Source organism: Primulina eburnea, chromosome 2 (assembly GCF_022965805.1).
Source record: "Primulina eburnea isolate SZY01 chromosome 2, ASM2296580v1, whole genome shotgun sequence".
NCBI classification, from domain to species: domain Eukaryota; kingdom Viridiplantae; phylum Streptophyta; class Magnoliopsida; order Lamiales; family Gesneriaceae; genus Primulina; species Primulina eburnea.
The window spans coordinates 43,590,863-43,615,089 of record NC_133102.1 but is presented as its reverse complement, the minus strand read 5'-3'; the positions used below and the strand labels follow the sequence as shown (position 1 = coordinate 43,615,089).

The 24,227-nt window shown below is 34.0% G+C and overlaps 2 protein-coding genes and 1 long non-coding RNA gene across 7 annotated transcripts; 2 read left to right on the top strand and 1 right to left on the bottom strand.

Moving 5' to 3' along the window:
* Positions 1 to 5,277: 5,277 nt before the first annotated feature.
* LOC140823432 (uncharacterized) lies at positions 5,278 to 9,014 on the top strand. Of its 4 annotated transcripts, XR_012116216.1 has the most exons (7): positions 5,278 to 5,445; positions 5,545 to 5,636; positions 5,711 to 7,313; positions 7,392 to 7,600; positions 7,707 to 7,890; positions 7,969 to 8,649; positions 8,722 to 9,014. XR_012116216.1 is itself a non-coding variant. In XM_073184775.1 (6 exons), the coding sequence occupies exons 1-6, from the start codon at positions 5,295 to 5,297 to the stop codon at positions 8,577 to 8,579; spliced, it is 2,844 nt and encodes a 947-aa protein (XP_073040876.1). In that variant the 5' UTR covers positions 5,278 to 5,294; the 3' UTR covers positions 8,580 to 9,014. The 4 variants fall into 4 exon arrangements, 3 of the variants coding, with proteins under 3 accessions (XP_073040876.1, XP_073040875.1, XP_073040878.1); XM_073184775.1 differs by having other exon boundaries at positions 7,398 to 7,600; positions 7,969 to 9,014; XM_073184774.1 differs by having other exon boundaries at positions 7,969 to 9,014.
* Positions 9,015 to 18,558: 9,544 nt separating this feature from the next.
* Positions 18,559 to 22,988, bottom strand: LOC140824757 (uncharacterized). Of its 2 annotated transcripts, XR_012116452.1 has the most exons (3): positions 22,712 to 22,985; positions 21,030 to 21,942; positions 18,559 to 18,689 (listed from the first exon to the last, which is right to left on the bottom strand). XR_012116452.1 is itself a non-coding variant. In XM_073186307.1 (2 exons), exons 1-2 carry the CDS (start codon positions 22,823 to 22,825, stop codon positions 21,823 to 21,825), a joined length of 234 nt encoding a protein of 77 aa, XP_073042408.1. In that variant the 5' UTR covers positions 22,826 to 22,988; the 3' UTR covers positions 21,699 to 21,822. The 2 variants fall into 2 exon arrangements, 1 of the variants encoding a protein (XP_073042408.1); XM_073186307.1 differs by lacking the exon at positions 18,559 to 18,689 and having other exon boundaries at positions 21,699 to 21,942; positions 22,712 to 22,988.
* On the top strand, positions 18,670 to 21,608 carry LOC140824758 (uncharacterized). Its single transcript, XR_012116453.1, has 3 exons — positions 18,670 to 18,793; positions 20,990 to 21,223; positions 21,469 to 21,608. It is a non-coding gene; the product is annotated as an uncharacterized lncRNA (long non-coding RNA).
* Positions 22,989 to 24,227: the final 1,239 nt, after the last annotated feature.

The window sequence follows — 24,227 nt, the reverse complement described above, 5'->3', positions numbered from 1 at the left end:
GACATTTCAAATTTAGATGAGCGCAATCTCTAAAATTGAACAAATTTGATTAAAATCAAATTAAAATTTTGATAACTTGATTAGTTTTATTATATTAAAAATTTAAATCAGTCGTCGATATATAACCAGTGACTTACATGTCACCAAAATTTTAAGTTAAAAACTCGATTGTAACAATATCCTCCCAACAAACTTATATAAGTTTTTGCTCACGCAATTAATAAAAGTTAGTAAAAATCCACATTCGTTGCATGTGTTATTATTAGTTTTAATTTGATCAAATGATACTAAACATTAACTCAAAATTATTTTCAATTTAGAAGAGTTGTTCGATTTAGAAAGAAAGTTTTGTTTATATTTTTTCCTACGTCAAATATGGAGTGACTTCAGGAGGTTTTTAGTATAGTAATTATGGAAATAAATATTTTGGTGTACTCTAAGATAATTACTCACACTTAATAATATAGTATAGATTTGGATAAACAATAATTTACTATTTAGTTTTTTTTCATATTTAATTCGATTTTGTCGGAGTGATGTGTGTGTGTATATATATGTATGTATATTCTCTAATTTTTTTAAGGCAAAAACTTGTGTGAGACGATCCCACTGGTCGTATTTATAAGACGGATCTCTTATTTGGGTCACCCATGAAAAATTATTATTTTTTATGCTAAAAGTATTACTTTTTATTGTGAATATAGGTAGGGTTGACCCGTCTCACAGATTATGATCCGTGAGACGGTCTCACGTGAAACCCACTCTTTTTTTAATCTGGAAGAATAGTGTATATATCTATATATGTATGTATATTCTCTAATTTTTTTAAACTGGAAGAATAGGAGAGTATTTGTATGATTAAGACAAAGGGATCGAGAGGACATCCAATAAATGGGACAAAATATCGGTTGCGGAGTTAAAAATTTTTGTGACACCCCAACAAATTAGAAATCAGACACTTAACTGCTTTGACTCCAGAGGAACCATCATCTTCCCTAAAAACAATAAATACTATTAATTTTTTTAAAAAATAAATATTTCACTAGGTTGTTAGTTGTCTTACATTTTGCATTATTTTTTAAAAGTATTTTAAATATAATATATATATTAAATTTTGTCTCGTGTATTTGAGTTAACAATTCATCTCTACGTAAAACATAATATGTCTATTGTGAGATGATATACGGATTTTTATTCGTGATATAGTTCAACCATGCCCATATTTACATTAATAAATAGTACTTTTGACAAAAAAAAGTTAATATTTTTTTATAGATGTTTCAAATAAGATATCCGTCTCTCACAAAAATTTTTGTGCATAAAATATATGTTTTTTTAAATCATAAAATATATGTTATGAGCCAAATATTAGATAAAAACATGTAAAGACATGGTAATAACAATTGTAAATGTAAATTGAATGGACAGATGACAATAGGTGGATGATGATTTCTAAGTTTTCGTGTATACATATATTTCTAATATATTATTAAAAACCGATATAATAGGAACAAAAGCTTGATGACATGTTCTATTTTGTTTAATTTTCATTTAATTTTTATTTTGTTTTCTAATTTATCGTTTTAAAATCGCAGTATTTTTCATTTTTCATAGTTATTGTATAATTCCATTGAAATATAATCGATTTAAATTGCTAACATATAATAATTTCAAATTGTAGTTGAACCTTCTTTAATTTTTACAACTGTGCTATTTCTCCTATTTTAATTTAAATTCAATTAATTATAAAAAAAAGTATGTATAAGCACGCAATATGTGCACTGATGTACTAGTAGATAATGAATTGTGAGAGAGCTGTAAGTTTAGTCAATTATCATATTTTGAATTTAATTTTAAGGATATTTGATTAAATTTATTCATTTTAATATTTAATTAGAAAAACTTGAATTTCATATGTCTTAAAATTGATAAAATATCGGTATTTAATCCGAAACTTCCGACAGATGACATGCCGATTTTATCTGACGTTAGGATCATAAACAGGTAGCTCGCAACTATCCCAAGCACTATTGTTCTCCATAAATTTTTTTGATGATTTAAGAAAAAAAATAATCCATACACAATAGTAATACAATCTTATCATTCGAGCAAGCATTTCCTAATCATGGTTCTTACAGATGGGATGAACCAGACAAAAAACAAACAATGTAACCAAAAACGACTACAAAATATTTTTATTTGATTTTGAGCATCAATTGTTGGGAAAAAATGGATAGTTGGCCTGGTTAAAGTAATCGAGGATGTAGTAGCCTATAAACACCTACCGAGAGTACCTAATATCATTCTTAATCTCCGACGACTAAGATCTTGAAGACAAAGAAGTTTGTATGCCAATCGGAGAGATTAGTTTGTTGACCTATTATTAGAGGACAACCGTAAAACTGGTTCGTCGGCAACGACCGGTCGTGGGTCGCATGTGAAGGAATGGAGTAAAGGCAGCTAGAGCTTTATACTTGGGGAGAGTATAAAAAGAAATAGTGAGCCAATAGTAAAAGACCACCAGCTTGGTTTCTAATTTGTATGGTATTATTTTAAAAATAAACTAACTAAAAAATTTAAAAGATGATTTATTTTGTCTTTAAAACTAAATTTAATATCATTAGGTATAGTTTGGTAAGTAGGATAAAAGAGGGATTGATAAACAATTCTCCTTTATCTCACTCTTGGTACTTTTCTGGAAAGCCATGATAATATCATGAGTCCGTGATAAATAATTTTATATAAGGATAAAATATCACTTTTATGAGGTGTGATAATTTTAATATAATGATAAAAACACCATAAATGACTTAATTGCCCTCAATATATAAAAATCGTAAACTCTATTGTTCTCTCATTTTACTTGTAGGCAGAATTTAAAATCAAATAAATATTTTTATTTATTTTATATACTATATAATATGATAAATATATAAATGAACTCGAGATAATTATATAAATGATTTGTATAAATCTCAATAAAATTATTAATATCACTCGATTAACCTTGAAAATTTATATTTGACTTGACTCGCAAAATTAAGGGCTCAATTATCATATTATATAATATATAAAATTAGGTAAAAAAATAAATAAATAAATCATACAAGTACTGTCGACGCATGAACAGATAAGAAATATAAATTCAAGCAACAAATTTAAAATTATAAAATTTATTATAATAAGGTTAATTTTGTCATTACAATCTAATATATAAATTTAGTCACTCTTATTAAATAATACCAAACATTAAATATAATTTAATAATACCAAACATTAAATATAATATCTTACATCTTATTTATCATTAAACTATCTTAATATTATATATAACATGTTTATCCTATCATGTATACCAAATTATGCCTAATATATATCACATATTTATCCTATCATATGTACCAAACTATGTTTCAAAGTATTCTACAATAGATAGATAGGTTTATATAGAATAATATTCACTGTGCACTTTCGATATATACATTCACTGTGTTTGTACATACTTCCAAAACCTTGTTCCAAATTTGCAAAATTTCGTGCCAACAAGAAGAAAACATTCGATTCAAGATGCCGGGATTTACAAAAAGAATGGGAAAAACAATAAAAATATACGCTCCCAAGAAATCTGCTCAAGAAAGAGACCCTTTCTCCATCGCTTTCTCCTTGTATTTCATGGCCCCACCACCCTTCAATCCCACCTGTGTGGCAATGGCATATAATACAATGCTTCTCCTCCTCCTTCCACTTACAAAAAGCTTGAGAGCCATGTCTTATCTCTCACACAGACACGCACTGTTACTTTCACTTTTTCCAACCTTTGCTTCTTTCCTCCCGTCTTTCAGACTTTAATGGCTGCTTCCCACATCATTTTGCTCCCATTGTAATGAGTGTTGGTGGGTTTCCTATCTGGGCCACTCTTTTTTTGGTCGGTTTGGAATTAGATACGTTTTCCCACCTAAGCAGTAAAGTTCCATCTTTCTGCATTTTTCTTGGTTTGCGTTTGTGGGTATGCTTGTAAATGCTGCCAAGATTTAATCTTTTTCCCTTTAGCTCTTTGTTCTTGTTCTAAAGGTGTAGTGTAAAACGTGTGTGATCTAATTATTGTGACAAATACCGGATTCCCAGAGAAAGAGTTTATGGGGAGTTTTCATTTCACAAATGGGCTTCAAATTTTATGTTTGAAGGAATATGTTGTTGAATGTTGAGAATTTAAAGGGATTAAAGATTGGTCATCGTTATAGCCTTTGAAGCATGCGTACACATAGGTCGCTGCTTGATTGTTTGATGTGATCATATTATATTATTATTCATATAAGATTTCATTGAAGGCAAGTTTGGATGACTTGCATATTTAATCAAATCTTAAATTTCTCAAATGGATGAAAAATTGCAAGAAATTTCTGGTAAAATAGTTCTAATTATAGTATGCATTTTGAATCTTAGGTAGAAACAGAAGATCCATGAAGGTAAAATGCTGTATTCTTGAGAGAAACAGAAAGTTACATTAACTTGAGCTATTCTCTTTTGTACATCTGTCTGTATGTCAGATCCATTTTCAGGTAACAATCCTAATTTGAGAAATTTCATTTTAATTTAGTTCTCAAGTACTATATATACATACATAGAATCTTTGTTTTCCTTGCTGATTTAGTTCTTTTGTGTCTTTTCTGTGAGCTCAAGAGTTTTTGGGTGTAAAACTTAAGTACGCGTTACATTGTCAAAATAACTGTGAATGAAATTTGAAGAAATTTTTATATGACAAGAGATCGCGGTTTCGAATTTTGCCATGATTAGAACATTTTCTATAAGTACATGCTTTTGCTTCTAAATACAAGTTTTTTCATGAAAATATTATGATGTGGAATGGAAGTTGATTTCTTTAGATAAGACGAAGCAGAGCATTTTTTGTTGGCTGACATAATGAAATCAATTCATAGCATATCTACGGAATTATTCCTGAATTAAAGCTGAAATTTTTATTGTCTAATTGTTTGTGGATACCAACATAGTTTGTCTTGAAATATTAGTCCGAGGGAGCTTCAACATTTTTATATCATGATTTTTCAAAACATTTAACAAAAGTTCAAGCCTTTTTTGAAGCCCTATGATGAATTTCTAGAGATGGACTCATGTTTATCTGGATTATTTGATATTGGCTCTGAGTACCTTTTTCCCTCTTTTTTTTTTCAACTTAGTTCATCAATTGTCAATTAATTTTCCGTCCCTGTTATTTAGCTTGCAGCGGATAGATGACTAAATGATTGCATGATACTGAAGTGAAAACATCACTTGTTATGGCTAAGAGATCAAAGAGACGCCCATTACGGGGTGAAAGGAATCAAGCAAGTTGTATATGGGGTTTAATTAGCATATTTAGATTCGGTCATGGTCGTTCCACCAATAGATTGCTTGGAAATAGAATGCGAACAAGCAAGCAATGCGTTGGTAAGATTTACACCTGCAGGTGTTACTCTTTTCCTAGAATCAAGGTTATTTTTAATCCAATACCTGTTTTATTTTAACTCAAGCCCTGTGTTTCTGCAGTTTCTCCTTCGAATACAAAAAGAATTCTATCTGGCCATGCTGAAAAATCTGAAGTTCTATCTGGCCATCCTGAAATATCTGAAGTAGTTTCTGTAAGTTTAGGTATCTTTTCCTAGTTGAAATATTATTTATCTGTCTGCTTTATTTATTTCATTCAGAATTTCAGGATGTTGAAGAAAAGAAGATTGCAATGGCTGTTGTCGAGACTAGAGTGAAGGAAATTATGGAAGAGGAAATGTTCAACGAGCAAGGCTCAACAAAGCAGTCAGATTTTTCTGATACAGGTTTCGAGCAAAATGATTCGCGAAAAGGATCTCAAGTAAAAAAGAATCATAGGCGAAAAAACAAAGCGTATGGCAGTTACTCAGACAATATGGGAGTTTCCAAATTTGGTGCTGAAATTTGCTTGATGCCTGAAGAATCTTGTGAAGCCCATTTGCGAAAATCATCAGACTTTCTTGATCTTGAAATGACTATGGAAGAGTTAGCATTCTGGATTAATCAGAGAAACGCAAAGTGCACGAATCGTGATTTATGTAGCAAACCTGATAGTCCAGCTGGTCATGCTGTCGTGGCTAGAGAAAATATAGTTGCAGCAATAAAGGCACTCGTAGAACAGAGAGTAAATGACTGTATAAATTTAGGGGAAGGAGGGAAATGTCGTTCGAAAGAATTAATGGATACCTTCGGTTCAAACGAGGATTTGTTCTTAAAACTGCTACATGATCCAAACTCTGCTCTGACCCAACACATACAAAATTTAGAAGTTGCTAGGTTCGAAAAAGACCAAAAGCTCGGTTCAGTGACTGGAACCCAGTTGTCTGAAGAAAAGCCAACCAACTTAAAAGATGATGGATTTAGTAGCCGTAAACAGCTCAACTTCTTCCGCCGGAGGACCAAATCTCTTGATAGCTTCACTTCTGAAAGAGATGAGGAAATTGTAATCTCAAAACTTGGATCTAAAAGGTTACATAGCCCTGATACTGCTATCAGATATTCACCACATTCACCATGTAATGTTGCTAACAATGCACACAACGAGAGAAATAGGTCCCAGTTCTCTTTCTCTGAAATTAAAAGAAAGCTTAAGAATGCAATGGGAAAAGAGAGACATGGGATTTCTTATGATGGCAGTATCCATGAATCTTGTTCTAAGCAACAAAATACGAACAATAACGAGGATAAAAGTCAAGTGGTAGAAAATTTTAGCTGGAGCTCTCCTAACAGGAACCATTTCTACTCCGAAAGATTTGCGAATCCATCTACCATTCTTAAGAGGTTTGAACAAGCCAGCAAATCAAGAGATAAGGGTTTGCAAGCGGTGAAGGAAACATGCCAATATCCAAATTTTTGGGAATCTAACATCTATAGTGAAGCTAAGAAGCATCTCTGTGAAATGCTGAATAATGGAGTTGTAAATGCAGAATCAACGAGTCAGCAGCTGCCCAAATCCTTAGGTGGGATTCTTTGTCTACCTGAATATAATAGTTCTCCTTTCTGCACCCCGAGAAAACATGTAGACGACGTCTTCATAACTGCCCAGATGAGATTATCTCCGCGTGGCATAGTTACAAACAATGTTAGTGGGTTAGCACAAGAAAATCATATCACTCAAGCAAGTTCAGATAGGAAAAGCAACGAGACTATGTCATATCCCCTTTGTGATAAAGTACAATCTTCCAACACGAATATCAATGTTCCAGGCCGGGAGGATCATGATAATTCTTCAGAAGTTCAATCCTGTGCAGAGCATATCACTGTTCGGGAAGGTGAATTTTGGTTATACAGTAAAAATGGTTGTAAAGTCCAGTAACTCCTCTCGTTAATGCTGAGTTTTTTTCTTTGAGCTACAGTTCCTAGTTATTCTTCAAAACTTTTGGGGATCAAAGAAATGACTGAATCAAGGTCTGATGAAGCGGATGGAATTATTAGTATTTCTAGCGAGCCACCCCGCAATGCAAACCAAATAGATGTTCAGAATGGAGACACTCGGGAAGTTGACAGTGAAGAAAGTTCTCCCCAATGCCTGAAAGATTCTAACCAAGGATTCAAATTGGTGAAAATTCCTATTTGTTGATTCTATGCTCCCATAAAATTTCATTAGTGTCTTGTTCTCCTTTTCATTTTCTTTGAACGAGTGCCATTTTCTTGATATTTTCAAGGATTTATTTAGAGAGGATCAAATGCTGTCTCCTCCAGTATTACCCCCTGTGCATTCTCCAGGAGCCGTGGAGACCAAAGATTCTGAGGATGCAATTGACAATACAGATCGAGCCAGTCCCATATCTGTTCTCGAGCCATTATTCACAGATGATGATATCAGTCCTGCAAGCACGTCTCAACGAGGTTAGATTCCTCATAAATAATTTGGGTTCTCTTCACTTTCTATCTTTCATCTTGATGTTAACTAAATGTGGCATTCAGTTGGAAAAGAAGTTGAACCTCGACAAATCCATTTCAAAGAGCAATCTTGTGCAAGTGAACGAGGAACTTGTATGAAAATTTCGCTTGAGGGTGAAGAATCAGCATTTGAATATGTGGAAGCTGTGTTGCTTGGTTCTGGATTGAACTGGGATGAATTTCTTTTAAGATGGTTCTCTCTCATTGAAGTTCTCGATCCTTCATTGTTTGATGAAGTTGAGTTATTTTCTAGCCGACCGCGACATGATCAGAAACTTCTCTTTGATTGTTCTAATGAAGTTCTAAAGGAAGCGTGTGAGACACATTTCGAGTACTCGACTGGGAGATCAAGTGTTTCACATAATATTCTGCCAGTTCCTACAGGGATGGATCTGATTAACAAGGTATGGAAGCGAGTCGAATGGCATCTCTTTTGGCCTCCTATGCCTCATTCTCTGGATCAACTTGTCAAAACAGACATGGCACAATTTGGAAAATGCCTGAACATCCAATCAGATATTGAGCTTACCTGTTACGATATGGGGGAAACGATTTTTGATGAACTGGTGGAAGATACTGTTCTGACCTTCATTAATGATACTATCATAGATGATGAGTTCATGATACTTGGATGAAAATGTAACAGTCCTATTTAGTCCTCATTTGGAGAGAGAGGCTTGACGTGGTGAAGCTTATGGACATACGGTAATGCTGACTAGTGTGGTACTTTTTCTTGATTTTACGAGTTCGCGAATAAATGATCGTTTTCTTTTCCAGTTTTTCCCATGAATGGGGGATACTGCGAGTGATTTTCGGAGCGTGTAATACAACTTCCATACATTTTCAGTAAATCTAACCTGATAGGAGGAGAAACAAGGTGTTGGTGTCGGGTGCTATATTTTTCTTGATTTTGTGACTGTTATAGCGAGTGTCTGCATTCATATGTTTATAGTTTTGAGTATATATTTTGTTTTGTAATGAAAGAACGAAAAAGATGAGTTGTAAATTGAAAGTTATGGCACAGGTATGGTAAGTAAAAATGTCAGAATGGAAGAAACAAGTTATTGATATTGCTGATCATTAGACTCAGATTTCACTTAAAATTTATTTGCAAGAAGAAAAAAGGATTTTAAAACGAGATTTTTCACTTAGCTTTATTTTTTTAAAAAACTTACTTATACTTAAATGGAATAAGAACATCGAACTATGCATGATACAATACTTGAAAAAAATGGACGCAAAATGTAAAAAATTTATTTAGAATTTATGTACGATGGAACCCATCTGAACTTCCATTGCATAATTTAGTGAACATAAGCGTCCATTTCCTCCTATCCATGTCAACAGTTGTATAGTCCTGGCATTGAATGAAGGAGCTAACTATGTCAAAGATTCTCATTTCCATTCTGAATACTCGTGTCGATCAAGAGGGCTCGTATTGCTCGAGTTCGAATCACATAAGGCGCGAGCCATTCGAATCACATAAGGCGCGTGCCTACTGGCTCGTAGTCGTGTCTACTCACATTGTTTGTTTCATGTTCCTAGGAGTTCTTGAAAAGCCTAGTCATGTTTGTTCATGGTTTTTTCTACAAAAAAGAACATCATCAATCCAGGCAACAATGTCGAATGCCAAACTTTCCAACACTCTGGAGTAGCTCTCTAAAATTACTTGTCCTACATCCTGCATTCGCGAACCAAATCAATATTTTCTGTGTCGAAATGAGTATCAAGTCGTTCGATTAATTGGAAAAGAGACTTACCATGTTGTACTTGGATTTTACACATATCCAAAGACGGAGCCACCCCAAAGGCTGGCTGGGCTTCAGCCCAGACTATATTTTTGGGCCAAAGTTGTAGTATGAATTAAGTTTTTTTTTTAATTAAATTTTAACCTTGTCTTTTTAACTTAGTAAGTTTTTTGAGCTCATCTTTTAGCACATTTCTTTGAGAGTATTTCATAGCCATCTCACAAGTGCCTTCTTTCACCTCATGATCAAAATATTTTATGGCTACGTCTCTGCACATATCCACTGTAATTTGTGAAAGTTTTGGGTATCTGAATTTCAAACATAACAATAAGGTATCGGCTCTGCCTGCTAAAAGATGATTCTTGTCACTTCGATCTAAGTCAGACACGAGGTCCTTAACCATGCCCCATGATGATTTTGAGTGAGCCATCCAACTTTTATGGCGCCAATTGTACATGAAGGCCTCGATCTCGTCCGCCAGTTCGAGGGCTTCGCGTTTCGAACTTATGTTGAGTGAGTGAAGAAGATGACCAGCTGAGAATTTCACAGCATTGTACATGTATTTGTAGATTGCATCTCCTACACTTGCTTTTCCACTCTACAATCACACAAAACCAAATCATAAGGCAAGATTTAGAACATTCCAAGTGATAATAATATTTAACATTTCGAATGGAATTTATTACCGTAGGAAGAGAGGCCGTGTACGATTCTTGAATTTGCATTTCAGCAAGAATGCCACTGTTTATAGCCATTGCAGCCTTGTGGATTTGGTTGGCAACATCCCCAAAAGGAAATGACAGATCCTATCCTTTCGAATTTCGAATATTTACCAGTAGCAAACTTCGCACCTGTTTTCATGTGTTTCCTACTTTCATGAGCTCGAGCCACATAGAGCTCGGCTCGTTTGTGTGGCTCGAGTTTGGCTAATTTATTGTGTTGTCTATATTGATATCTGATTAAAAGAGAATATATAGAAGTAATATAAAATGAAAAGACTGTTTCTTAAACTTTCATATCTTATTCAGTAGACGGATTCGAAATAAGCTTGTTTAACGAGCTAAAAATGAGGTTGTTTAACGAGCTCGTTTAACGAGTCGAGCTGAAGTCAGACTCGTTAAACACGATAAACGAGCTATTAACAAAACGAGCTTGTGTAATTTCAAAATGAGTCGAGCTCGAACATCATTATAAAAGTTTAAATCACGTTCGAGCTTATAGATACCTTAAACGAGCCTAGCTCGAACCTAATATTATTCAGCTCGGTTAGATTACCTCCATACTTATATAAGATTACAGGGATGACGTGAATGTACAGTACTTGTATCAATCATTATCATAATTACGAGTGGTAAAAATTAGTAATGGAATTTAAAAAAAACTAAAATCATCCATTAGCTCATACAATTCTATGGCGTTACCAAGATGCAAACCGTGCACGGCAATTTTTTTAAACCTCCGTAAATTGTAATAAAAAATATTATTAATAATTTTATCAGTTATTCTTGCGCTTGTCAACAAAAAAATTTATTTCTAAAAGAAATTATATTTTTCCACCATTGCAATTTCCAAAGACTTGTAATTGTCCTGCATATTGATTTACCATCATCTTTCTCCTCTTGCCTGATTTCTCCATTTTTCATCTGCAAAGCTATCTATAAATAAATAAATAATAATAATAAAAGTGAAGAAAATATCGTAAAATACTTCGAATTCGACACGCCTCAAGTCGAAGTCGTGACTAACCAATATTCTCATTTTACGAAAACGATTAATTCAAATTATTATAAGAGTCTGTTATTGTCGGTAGAAGAAAAGTCAATAAAGTTGACAGTATTCAATGAACAGCTGAATTTGTAAACAAAAACGTGGTTGGCTGAACTTATACTGGATCAGGGGCATTAGAGTGAAACTAACATTTGGGATAAACTTCAATCCAAGCATCATTTGGCCTTTGTAAGTGTCATCAGCAAGCACCACATTGAATGGAGATGGATTCAATTCAACCAACGCTTTGTAATTGCCTTCCACAAATACTCCTTTGAGGAAAACTCTATTTCATGGATAAAATAAACCCATAAATCTTTTAGAAATACATATGAGAAATTAAAGAGTGCTGATTATTATTGTATTTTCGCGCTTTTTAATTTAATAAATAAATAAATGAAAATAAGACATATATGGCAAAAACTTGTGTGAGACGATCTCACGAGTCGTATTTTGTGAGACGGATCTCTTATTTGGGTCATCTATGAAAAAATATTACTTTTTATGTTAAGAGTATTACTTTTTGTTGTGAATATCGATAGGGTTGACCCGTCTCATAGATAAAGATTCGTGAGACAGTCTCACAAGAGACTTACTATATATACATATACACTCCATTTGGTGAAATTCTTACATCGTTTGACCAAAAAATGCACCTTCGGTAAAGTATTCCTCGTCCACAATTTTGAGTTTGAGGTAACCGTGAGTTTCCAGCTCCGATCGTGATAATTCGAACACAAACTTCTCATTCCAGTAAATTACGTCATCATTTACTGCAAAAAAACGACATTAAAAAATAATAATATTATCTTCGTAATAAGTTCAAATTAGATAAAATAAATAAAATTAAATTAAATCAATCGAGATAGATTCAAAAATATCGATGATCTGAAACAAACCTGTTGCAGTCTTGCTTCTACGTATTTGGCCACAACATTCAATATTAACATGGTAAGCTGAATTCCCTATGAATATATAAGATTTTTTTAACCAAAAATTAATTATATATATCAGAAAAACTCATATGTGACGACCTTGATCAATTTTGTGAAAAATATATTCTATTTGAGTCACAAATGAAAATTTATTAATTATTATTGTAAATATGAGCATAGTTGACCTATCTCACGAATAAAGGTCCGCGATACGGACCTACTCTATATATATATAGTGAAATAAAGAAAATTTACCAATTTTATTGGTATTTTTAATGCCTTCAGCGCTGACAAGAAGAACTTCAAGCATTGCACCTTTCATTTTATTAATTTCGAGAAATATAAATCGTGTTCCTGTTACTATATTATTATGATTGAGATTAAAAGGGACTTTTGCAATTGGGAATTTAATTTCATTAAGTGAATGGAATTTAATATCTCCATTAAATGGAGGAGTTACAGCTTACAATATCATATATTTTTAATTTTTTAAATTAATAAAATTAGGCCATTTAATACTTCCATTCTTATGTAACGATTTTTGGATAAATTAATAGTATTTTAGTATATTCCAATATATTGGACATGTTTCACCAAATTATTTAATTGATATCGGATTTCATTTTATTTTGTTTAGTTGAAAAAATAAATTTTATAATAAATTTGAAAATTGGTCAAATGTTATTGATAATTTGTCAACTTCTATAAAAACGTTAGGGACTCAGAAAATCTAATGATATGATAATAGGAGAAGATACTCTCAGTGTAGCACATAATAATCCGAAAGATAGAAACCGTTCATAACTGTAAATTATCTTTTTCATAAAAATGTTCAAGTTTACGAGGAAATTAAATTTATATGAAAAACGTGTTTTGTTTTTTGTGATTGATTTTATCTTCAAAGTTTAATTAATTTTTATATAAAACTCTAATAGATTATTTTGAAATTTAATTTCTACCGATAATGTATACGACTGATCATATTAATTTAGAGTGGGGGGGGTTTGAATTTTATATCGTGCGACTAATTAATTTGGTTTATATTTATAGGTAAAAACTGATAATAAAGGAAAATTCAGCTGATGAAGAATGAAGTTTGTTCACCACGCCTTTATTACAAATTCATAGCACCTTTTTATAGCCATGAAAGAAATAACAAACCTAAAATTTCTCCTAGAATAAAGGTAACAAAACGTTTACTCAACTACAGCTAAGGAATAGGACTTCTTGACTAAGTCACTAACAGAAGACTTAAAACCAAACAAAATTATTTTATTATCTCAACAATCCATCTCTTAAACTTAAGTCCTTCAGACTTTAGTTTACTTATGAAACTTCACTCTTAGTGCAGACTCCCATTAAGCTCCTCAAATATTGAAAGGGGGTAGACTTGAGAGGCTTTGTAAATATATCAGCAAGTTGCTCTTCACTTTTGCAAAACCTTAGCTCAATTGTTCCAGCATTGGTGAGATCTCTTAGAAAATAAAACTTCACATCGATATGTTTGCTTCTTCCGTGTAGCACAGGATTTTTTGAGAGTTTGATGGCTGAGTTGTTATCACAAAAAATTACAGTGGCTCCAGCTTGCTTAAACTGTAACTTTGCAAGAATGTTTCTTAACCAGATTGCTTGACAAGCACAAACTGTTGCTGCTACATATTCAGCTTCCGTCGTTGACAACGTGACGATTGGTTGCTTCTTGGACGACCAGGAAACAGCCCCAGTCCCTAAGATGAAAACATAACCTGAAGTACTCTTCCTATCATCTTGATCCCCTGCAAAATCACTGTCAGTAAAACCAAATAAATCGTATTTTTGGTTTTTCTTATAAAACAACCCATAATCCTTCGTTCCTTGCAAGTAACGAAGGATCCTTTTAGCTGTTTGCAAGTGCATTTCGGTTGGATTCTCCATATATCTGCTGATCAAACTCACAGAATACATTATATCTGGCCTTGTGGTAGTTAGATACATCAAACTACCCACAATTTGCTTGTAAAGCTTGTCGTTCACCTTCTTCCCTTCATAATTCTTGTTTAGCTTTACACCAAACTCAGCTGGAGTGCACACAGGATTGCAATGTTTCATTTCAAATCTGTCCAGAATTTCTCGCACAAATTTCTTTTGAGAAATGAAAATTCCATCAGTAGACTGATTTATTTCTACACCTAAAAATTATCTCATCATGCCAAGGTCTGACATTTCAAACTCAATCATCATAGACCTTTTAAACTCTTCAAACATGTCACCATCATTTCCAGTATATATAAGATCATCCACATATAAACAAATCATAAGCATTTTCCCTTGTTGTCCAGTTTTAACAAAAAGTGTGTGCTCATAAGGGCATTTTTGAAAACCTTGTTTCAAAAAATAAGCTTCAATGCGACTATACCAAGCTCGAGGGGCTTGTTTTAGTCCATAAAGAGCTTTTTTTAGTTTATACACTTTATGCTCATTTCCAACCTTAATATAGCCCGGAGGTTGATCGACGAATACCTGTTCTTCCAAATCTCCATGTAGAAAAGCTGATTTAACATCCAGTTGATGAATAGGCCATGAATTTTGCGCAGCCAGGGCAATCACTAATCTGATTGTGTCATGCCTTACTACCGGTGCAAAGACTTCCTTATAATCAACTCCATACTCTTGCTTGTACCCCTTAGCCACTAGACGTGCCTTATACTTGTCAACTTCGCCATTTTCGTTTAATTTTGTTTTAAAGATCCATTTCACACCAATTGTTTTGATTCCTTTTGGAAGATCACACAATTCCCAAGTACCATTTTTGTTTATGGCTTTTATTTCATCATCCATTGTCTTTTGCCATTTTGGTTCTTTGACAGCACTTTCAAAAGTTGTAGGATCAGAATCTGCATATAAAGCAAAGTGGGTGGCTAAATCCTCAATTTGATTAAAGTGACTCACCTCATAGTCTTCCATCCAAACAAGTCTCTTTCTAACACGACTAGCATTAGTTGCTGCTACAGTAGTATCTTCACTGGTTTGTGAAGTTTCAGCAATGGAAGATGTTGCATCTGAAGAAATTTCATATGCAAGTTCTTCTTCTTCTTCAACTTCATCATCAACAATAATTGGAGTAAGCTGCTCCTCATTCCAATTCCAAGTGTTCTCCTCATCAAAAATGACATCTCTGCTAGTAACAATTTTTTTTGTGGAAGGGTTAAACAATTTATATGCTTTAGATGTTTCACTTACACCGAGAAAGACACATTTTTCACCCTTCGCATCCAGCTTATTTCTTTTCACATCTGGGACATGTGCATAAGCGATACAACCAAAAACTTCGAAGTGATCTACAGAAGGTTTTCTCCCACTCCAAGCCTCTTCAGGTGTCATATTTTTCACAGCAAAAGTAGGACTCCTATTTAAGACATGGATGCTCCAATTTCCTGCTTCTGGCCAAAAAGTCTTTGGGATTTTCTTTCTTGCAAGAAGGCTTCTTACCATATTGAGAATGGTTCTGTTTGTCCTTTCTGATACACCATTTTGTTGTGGTGTATAAGCTGTTGTGAGCTCCTTCCGAATCCTATGTGCATCACAGAAAACATTGAACTCTTTTGAGCAGTATTCTCCTCCGCGATCTGTACGAAGAGCTTTAATTGTTTTTCCTGTCTCATTTTCAACATGCGCCTTGAAGCTTTTAAATGCACTAAAAGCTTCTGATTTTTCCTGAAAGAAATAAACCCAAGTCTTCCGTGTAAAGTCATCAATGAAAGTAAGTAAATATTTTTTACCTCCATTGGAAAATGGTTTTATCGGTTCACATATATCGGAATGAACCAACTCCAAAACATTTTTCGCTCTCCATGACTTTCCTTGAGGAAATTGAGAACGATGTTGTTTGCCAACAACACAATCCTCACATACTTGGGCTGGAATTTTGATTTGCGGAAGGCCTATTACCATATTCTTTTGTTCAAGTGTTTTTAGTCCACCAAAACTCAAGTGACCGTATCGATAATGCCAAAGCCATGACTGATCTTTCCCCTCAGCCAGCAAACAAGTTTGAGTACTTTCGATTTTCAAAGGGAATAACCTGTTTGAACTCATTGGAACAACTGCAATAGTTCCTCTGGAAGAATCATAAATTTCACATGAACCTTTTTCAATAGTAATAACATAACCCTTTTCCAACAATTGGCCTACACTTAGCAAATTGCTTTTCAAATCAGGAACATAGAAAACATTGGTGATTTTTTCAAGAAAACCATTCTTGGTTTTTATGTTGATATCACCTTTTCCCGTCACATTTACAGTAGAGCAATCACCAAAGCTAACTACAGAACGAAAGTCTTCATTTAAGCATGAAAAAGAAGACTTACTTCCACTCATATGATTACTACACCCCGTATCCAAGTACCATACATCTGGCTGAGATTCTTGGTTGATTTGAACCGTCATCAACAAAGTTTCAGTCTCCTTTTCTTCAACAAAATTTGATTTTTCTCCCCTTTCTTTATCATTAGGCAATTTTGCATTGCATTCATAGCTAAAATGACCAAGATTGTGACATCGAAGGCACTCTACCTTAGATTTATCATATCGTTGGTCTCCTCCTCTGCCTCTGCCTTGTGAATTGTCGTATGCTTTATAATTCCTGTTATTATCTTTGTTGCCTCCTCGATCTTCTCTTCCCCGACTTCTACCCCTACCTCTGCCCTTTCCTCTATGATTTGAGGAGTGAATAAAGGTAGAAGCCTTTAAAGCTTGTTCCTCTGAAGTTGAACTTCTGTTCATTTTTTGTTCGTGAACTAATAACGAGCTTTGTAGTTCATCAAGAGACAGTGCATCTATATCTTTAGATTCTTCTATTGAACAGACAACATAATCAAATTTATGTGTCAAGGAGCGTAATATCTTTTCAACTACAGCAACATCTTTCATCTTCTCACCATGACATCTCATGTTGTTAGATATTCCCATAGTTCTTGCACAATAGCTTATTACTGATTCTCCTTCCTGCATCTGAAGAGTTTCAAAATCTCTTCTTAAAGCTTGAAGATGTGCTCGCTTTACTCGAGATGTGCCCTGATATTTTTTCTTCATGGAATCCCAGATATCCTTGGAAGTTTCTTTGCAAAGAATGGTTTCCAAGATCGATCGATCAATTGATTGAAACAAATAATTTTTGGCCTTCAAGTCTCTGAGCTTCAGAGCTTCCAACTCCTTTTGATGGGCATCACTGAGCACTTCAGCATCTGGTATTGTCACACCACTTTCAATAACCTGCCAGTACTCCTTAGATCTCAAAAAATTTTCCATTAGCATACTCCAATGGTCGTAATGACCATCAAACCGTGGGATTGCTGGCTGAACAAAATTATCAGTAGCCATTTGTGGGTTTCTTTTTTCTGCTGAAAAAGAAGAAACTTCTCTCGTTTTATGGCTCTGATACCACTGATAATAAAGGAAAATTCAGCTGATGAAGAATGAAGTTTGTTCACCACGCCTTTATTACAAATTCATAGCACCTTTTTATAGCCATGAAAGAAATAACAAACCTACAATTTCTCCTAGAATAAAGGTAACAAAACGTTTACTCAACTACAGCTAAGGAATAGGACTTCTTGACTAAGTCACTAACAGAAGACTTAAAACCAAACAAAATTATTTTATTATCTCAACAAAACAATACTTTTAACATAAAAATGATACTTTTCCGTTAGATTGGATAAGAGATTCTTCACACCAAGTTTTCACACCAAGTTCACCCATCATAATATGTTTTTATGATATGTCTATCGAATGGAAAAAAAAGAATATATTTTTTAAGCTAGTATGCCTTTTTTTTTGTGTGAAATTTAATTGGTTTCACCAAGTCGAGGCCTCAAGCTTTTTAGTCTTTGATAGTTCACTTCAGCCAAGTTACTGCTCAGAAACGAAAATGCAGAAACTCCCATGTGGTTATCCGGATCGGAGATATCACGCCACAGTCAAAGAAAATGCGGTGATATGAAGTGTTGTGTTTTAAGAAAAACCCAACATCCAAACCACGTAAATAAATTTCTTTCATTTTTTTAAAAAAAACTATCCAGTCAATCAGCTTGGACGAATTGTCCGAAGTTTTCGATTCTTCACTTGTAATTTAACAAAAAAGACAATGTGACAATTTATGGGATTGTCCTCCATCAGCAGTTGCTACGGTAACACGGTTGGTTGACCATGCTTGAGGTTGTCTATATTAAGCTTTGTGGTTGTTCTTGAGCTTTTCCTTTCCTTTAACATCGCCATCTTAGTGTTTGCAGAAGTTTCTCCGGGACAGGTTTCGTTCCTTTTTCTCTCATGGAAGATCAGAGGCTTCGCTCTTCGCGTAATCAGTTTTTTACACCATATACCAAGCATTAACTTTTCTGAGATTGCTGGCAGACATAGAAAGTTGGGTAATGTTATTGGGGTACATATTTGTAAGGACCGTTTATCTTATTATCGTAAATCTTATATGATTATCGATAATTCATGAATTTGATATGTGATTATACATTTGATGTATATTATGACAATGAAATTGAGAAATGAATATTGAATATGAATTGACGTTGTAAGAGCTCGAGTGGAGAGGCCGGACGCCAATTTAGTACAAACATTAAAATTTGTACAGAACGAGTGGCGCCCGGACGGTAGAAAATGACCGCCCGAGCGCCAAGGCAGAAATTGTGTATGTTTGGGCAGAACATGCCGCGCCCGAGCGGTAATGTTTGACCGCCCGAGCGCGGTGCAATTGACACTCGAGGACAGAACATCTCGCGCTCGAGCGCGAGAATTCTATCGCCCGAGCGCCGAAGCGGTGATGATAAGATTAAGTTCTTTCTTTCTTCTTATCATTTCGTATTCGATAATCGAGAGAGAGAAACGAGAGAATTCGAAATTCCTTCGTCCGAATCGACTTCAAAACGCTGTCTAAACGCGAAACAAATTATATATTTGTGATCGTCGCGTCGAGGGCTTCTGACTGAGGTAATTTTCTTCTAGTTCCAGCAGCTCGAAATATCAAAGTGCTGGAATAGCATGTATTTGAAGTTGAATTTCCTATATGTAGTAGAATAACCGACAAGAAACTCATATTCGAAGTCGGAATTGAATTATGATATGCTTATGATTTGATGTGAATTTTTGAAGTTTCAAATGATATTTGAAACTCATATTAATGATTTTAGAGTATATTATTGATTGGAATGAATATGTTATTGATGTAGATAAAGTGTTATATCAATATCTTCAGACACCATCAACTGGAAACGAAGAATTGAGGTATGTTGCGACCGGGTAACATACGACATGTATCTGTATTATATGATATATGTCGGCTTGATTGGATTGATTGGAATGAGATTAAATGTCTATATGCCTTATTTGTTGATTGATGTGGCATACATGACATTATGCTTTGAATATCGATGTATAAAATAAATGTTTTGTTAGCACACATCATTTGATGCATACATCGATACATGACATGTACGTTGAGCTATAATCCTTGGATACCTTTATATGATTTGATTGGATTTTGGGGTTTGTGAACACATAGACAATTGTGGCCCCGATGATTGGATATGAGATTTGGGATTTGATGGCGCTTTGTCGACGCTATCATACGAGTATCCCTTATTGAGGCCGGTGTGCCAGCTCGATCATTTATTTGATAGCGATTCGATTGATTCTGACATGTGCTCAGTGGATGGGCATATTACCTGATACCTCCATGACATACATGCATTGCATACCATATATATCATTGTTTAGATATATGTGGTATATATGATTGGTTGTTCCATACGGAGCTTTGCTCACCCCCAAGGGGGCTGTTGTTGTCTTTGTGTGTGGACAATGACAGCTACTCCAGGATATCAGGAGACCGGAGAGGGTACTTCTGGAGGGAGCCACAACTTGGGCTGAAGTTTTATGTTTATGTCTTGTTCCCAGTATATATGTATATGTATCTATATACCGAGGCATGTCCCGAGGATATGATATGTTTGTATGTGATTGGTTTTGATTACGTAAGGGCGTGTTTTATGATTTGAGATTAAATACTATTTTTAGTATTCAAATGAAATGATTTGGGCTCGTCGTAAAGAAATTTTAAACTCGTTTTCCACTGTAATTAATTAACCCTAATCAGATTATGTTGTAATAACGATTAGGAGCTAAGGACCCCACAATATTGCATGGGACGTTTCGCTGATCTTTTTTTTTTTATTTCTCTACTCATGATATGATGCCTTATGTTACTGAACATGCAAACTTGTAAAGTTGTTTTAGACCATACTGTGAACTGCTAAGCTACTGCTAAGAATTTCGATAATGCATTTGCTAATGGAAATAATCCATTCCGAAAGGGTGTATTTTCAAATTTTCATGTTTGTGGTAGTCTTTTAAGATTGGTTTGGTTAAATCTTTAAGTTCTTAATTTGGTTGGTGTCTTGGCCAATGGTCCAAATTTTGCTCTCTCCAAGTGTTCTCATGAATAGTGTTTTTTTTTGCCTCGTTATACTTTCTTGTTTCAGTTGCTTGCCATGATGCCTTGTTTTTCTTTACTTACTGACTTGGGATTAACCATCTTGTTCTTAACAGATTCCATCTAATTGAGGTGAGTGGGATGGTCCGTACCGACTCCTGTTTTGTTCGAGCAAGGGAGATAACGCTGGTGTTATCCAAGAACTGGAGAAAAGCGTGGATGCCAACCTAGCTGACTATGACAAGAGAACAGCTCTTCACTTCGCATCATGTGAGGGTTGCACAGAGATAGTTGATCTACTTCTTGAAAAAGAAGCTGATGTGAACTCCAATGATCGTTGGGGTCGCACTGTGAGTACCTTCTTAACATTTTTCACCTTTAAGGTTCATCATGTAAAATCCAGTGTGGCTATTTACGAATGGTTCAAGACTTGGTTGAGTTCTCTTCTGCTGCATCCATGACTAAACTTAATATAATTAGAAGATTCTTTGGGTCTACACCATGTGCTGCTGCGCAACCACGCTACTATCTTAATATGCCATAAAAGCTTTTTCTGAAATATGTTTAACAGGTTATATATTGAAATACATTGCAGCCACTACTGATGCTCGTACTTTTGGCCATGAAGACATGCAAAATTCTGGAAGCTCATGGCGTAATTGACTCGGTATATTATGCTTCAGCAATATATTTACCAGCAAAAGTAGTCATTGTTTTAGAACAATATTTTCTGATATTTATGTTTTTGTTAAGCTAAAAAAATTTTTGATTTCAATCTTGTTAAATAACTCGAGTTGCTTAGCAAGTGGCATTCTGCACAAAAAATCTACAATGCTACTTCTACATTCACCACTATGGAAGTTTACAAAAGCTTTGAACACCGAAAGGAGATCTAAGTAACAACTAGTACAAACTTGGACCAAGAAATCTTACAACAGATTTTAACAGCCTATGGGTGTTTCTCTGCAGCAGGGGAAGGTAGCTTGCTGGTCTCTTGTTGAACTTTCTTATCCTTTCCAAAGACAAACTCTTTCACAGATCGTTGAGCCGATAATATCACATTTTTTATCTGTAATTTCAAAAGGAACACTGACAACATTAGATTGTGAGCCACACCTCAATCGTATACAGGCAATAGGCATCTGTTAAATGGTGCCCTTCAGGAGAAACCAACGTTAATCAATCATCAAATATTTGCTTCCACTGAAAATGACTTTACACATAAGTTCTCTTGGTTGGTTTTTCAACAAAGTTTATGTTATCAATCACATAAATTCTCTCCGGAGAGAGGACATACCGGACTGTCATTTCAGCCGACCTTTTATTGTCATTTCGTCGGCTAAACCCATCGATTTCATTTTTCGGGATTGTCCCGTAAATGCCGCAACAATACCAATAGAGATCAATCCAATCACAATCTTGCTTCCAATAAAACTTAACCAGGGCCAACCCAGTGGGAGGCGATCCTCATCCTCAAAATTGCATTAATATCCCCTAAAAAATATTCGTGGTTCCGCCAAGAAGTTAAACCGGCATCAACAATATCTACACGAGTTCAACCTCAAGTTTCTTCATCTCAATCACCCGTGGTTCATAATCTTAATCTCAGATAAAATGCAAAAGCTTCACAATAAATTTCTGCAAACTGTTGCATTTACAGCATGATATGCACACAAACAAAGAAATAAAATCAAGAACAGCGAATACAATCTACCCCAAAACACGCACATCACCACCAATTCGAACAGAACACGTTATCTTTAAACACCAGAAATTAAACAAAAACCCACCAAATGTCACACGAATCGATGAAATACAATGTCAACGAAAGCACTTACGGGGTCAAGAAGATTGGGTTGTGGGCCATAATCAGCCGTGAGGAGGAAATAAGAAGCAGTGGCAGTGGCCACCATTGCTGTGCGCCGCACCAGTTTGTCAGTTCTTGGGTTCATTTTCTCCCAATTTTCCACTTAAAATTAAGACACCGAAACTCAGACGATGGAGGGTTTTCTACTCCGTTCAAGATTCTATCGACAAGCGATGTTTCGGATTTCAACTGCAAGATTTCTGGAAGTTACGATTGCTTTCTATGGGACCATGTTCTCATCATGATCAGAATTATTATATTTAGTCCTTTTAGTTTGAGAAATTATTTTCTCCCCATAATTTAGAATTTCTTTTATTTTTCATTTTTTAGTTTTAAATTAAATTTCTATATATTTTTTATATTATAATTATAATGAGTTAATGACATTATTTTAATGACCTAAATTGGCTTCGCTACAAAAAATAATATACAAAAATTTAAAAATTAATATAAAAATTTAAAGTGATATCATAGATTATATATTGATTAACTATGTTTAACATCTTTTACAAGGGTAACTAAAATTATAAATTAACAGAATTAATAACAATGTTTAACATCTGACAAGGGTTCAAATCAATATGTTAAACTAAATTATTTCAACTAATATTTTGAAAATATATTGAATAAATTTGTATATAAATATAACACAAAATCATATGAGGATGCATTTTCCATCCGACCTGATTAATGTAAAATTATTTATTTTTATTATAAATTATTTTCGGATCAACTTATATCATAGATATATATCTATGAATAGGGATGTAAACGAATCAAATCGTTTGTGAGCTATTCGAAATTCGATTCAATAAAAGTCTGTTTGAGCTTTTTTAATGAGGCTCGTTAAGATAAACAAACCAAACTCAAGCATTACAGTATTCGGCTCATTGGCTCGTGAACATGTTCGTTGGTAACTTCATGAGTAATTTTTTAGATAAAAAAATAATAGTTTTGATATTTGATTTATTGATTTTACATATTATTTATCAAATATATAGAAAAATCATTAAATTTATTATTATAATAAATTTACAAATTTTAATAAGAGTAATATATTTTTCTTTGAATATATAATTTAATTTTAAATTAATTTATTGAAAATTTAAATGTATAATTAATTTTTATTAAGCTTGTTTAAGCTTGATAAAGACTTGAATAAGCTCGTGAGTCATACATATATTCGTTAAATAAAGCTCGAGCTCGGCTCGATTATAACAAACCAAGCTCAAACATTCAAGAGTTCGGCTCGGGTCGATTTGATTACATCCCTATCCATGAGACAGTTTCATAAAATATTAAATTTAGATATAAATAACATTTTGCTAATGAATTTTTTTAAATGATAATATTTTTAAAACATGCTTTTCTCACCAACTAATGATGATCAAATCAAATTTCGGACTGCAGGAGAAAGAAGCTTGATTGGACCCCAAAATCATATAAGATCGTCTCATTATGGATTTTAGATCTGATCCAGTTGATAT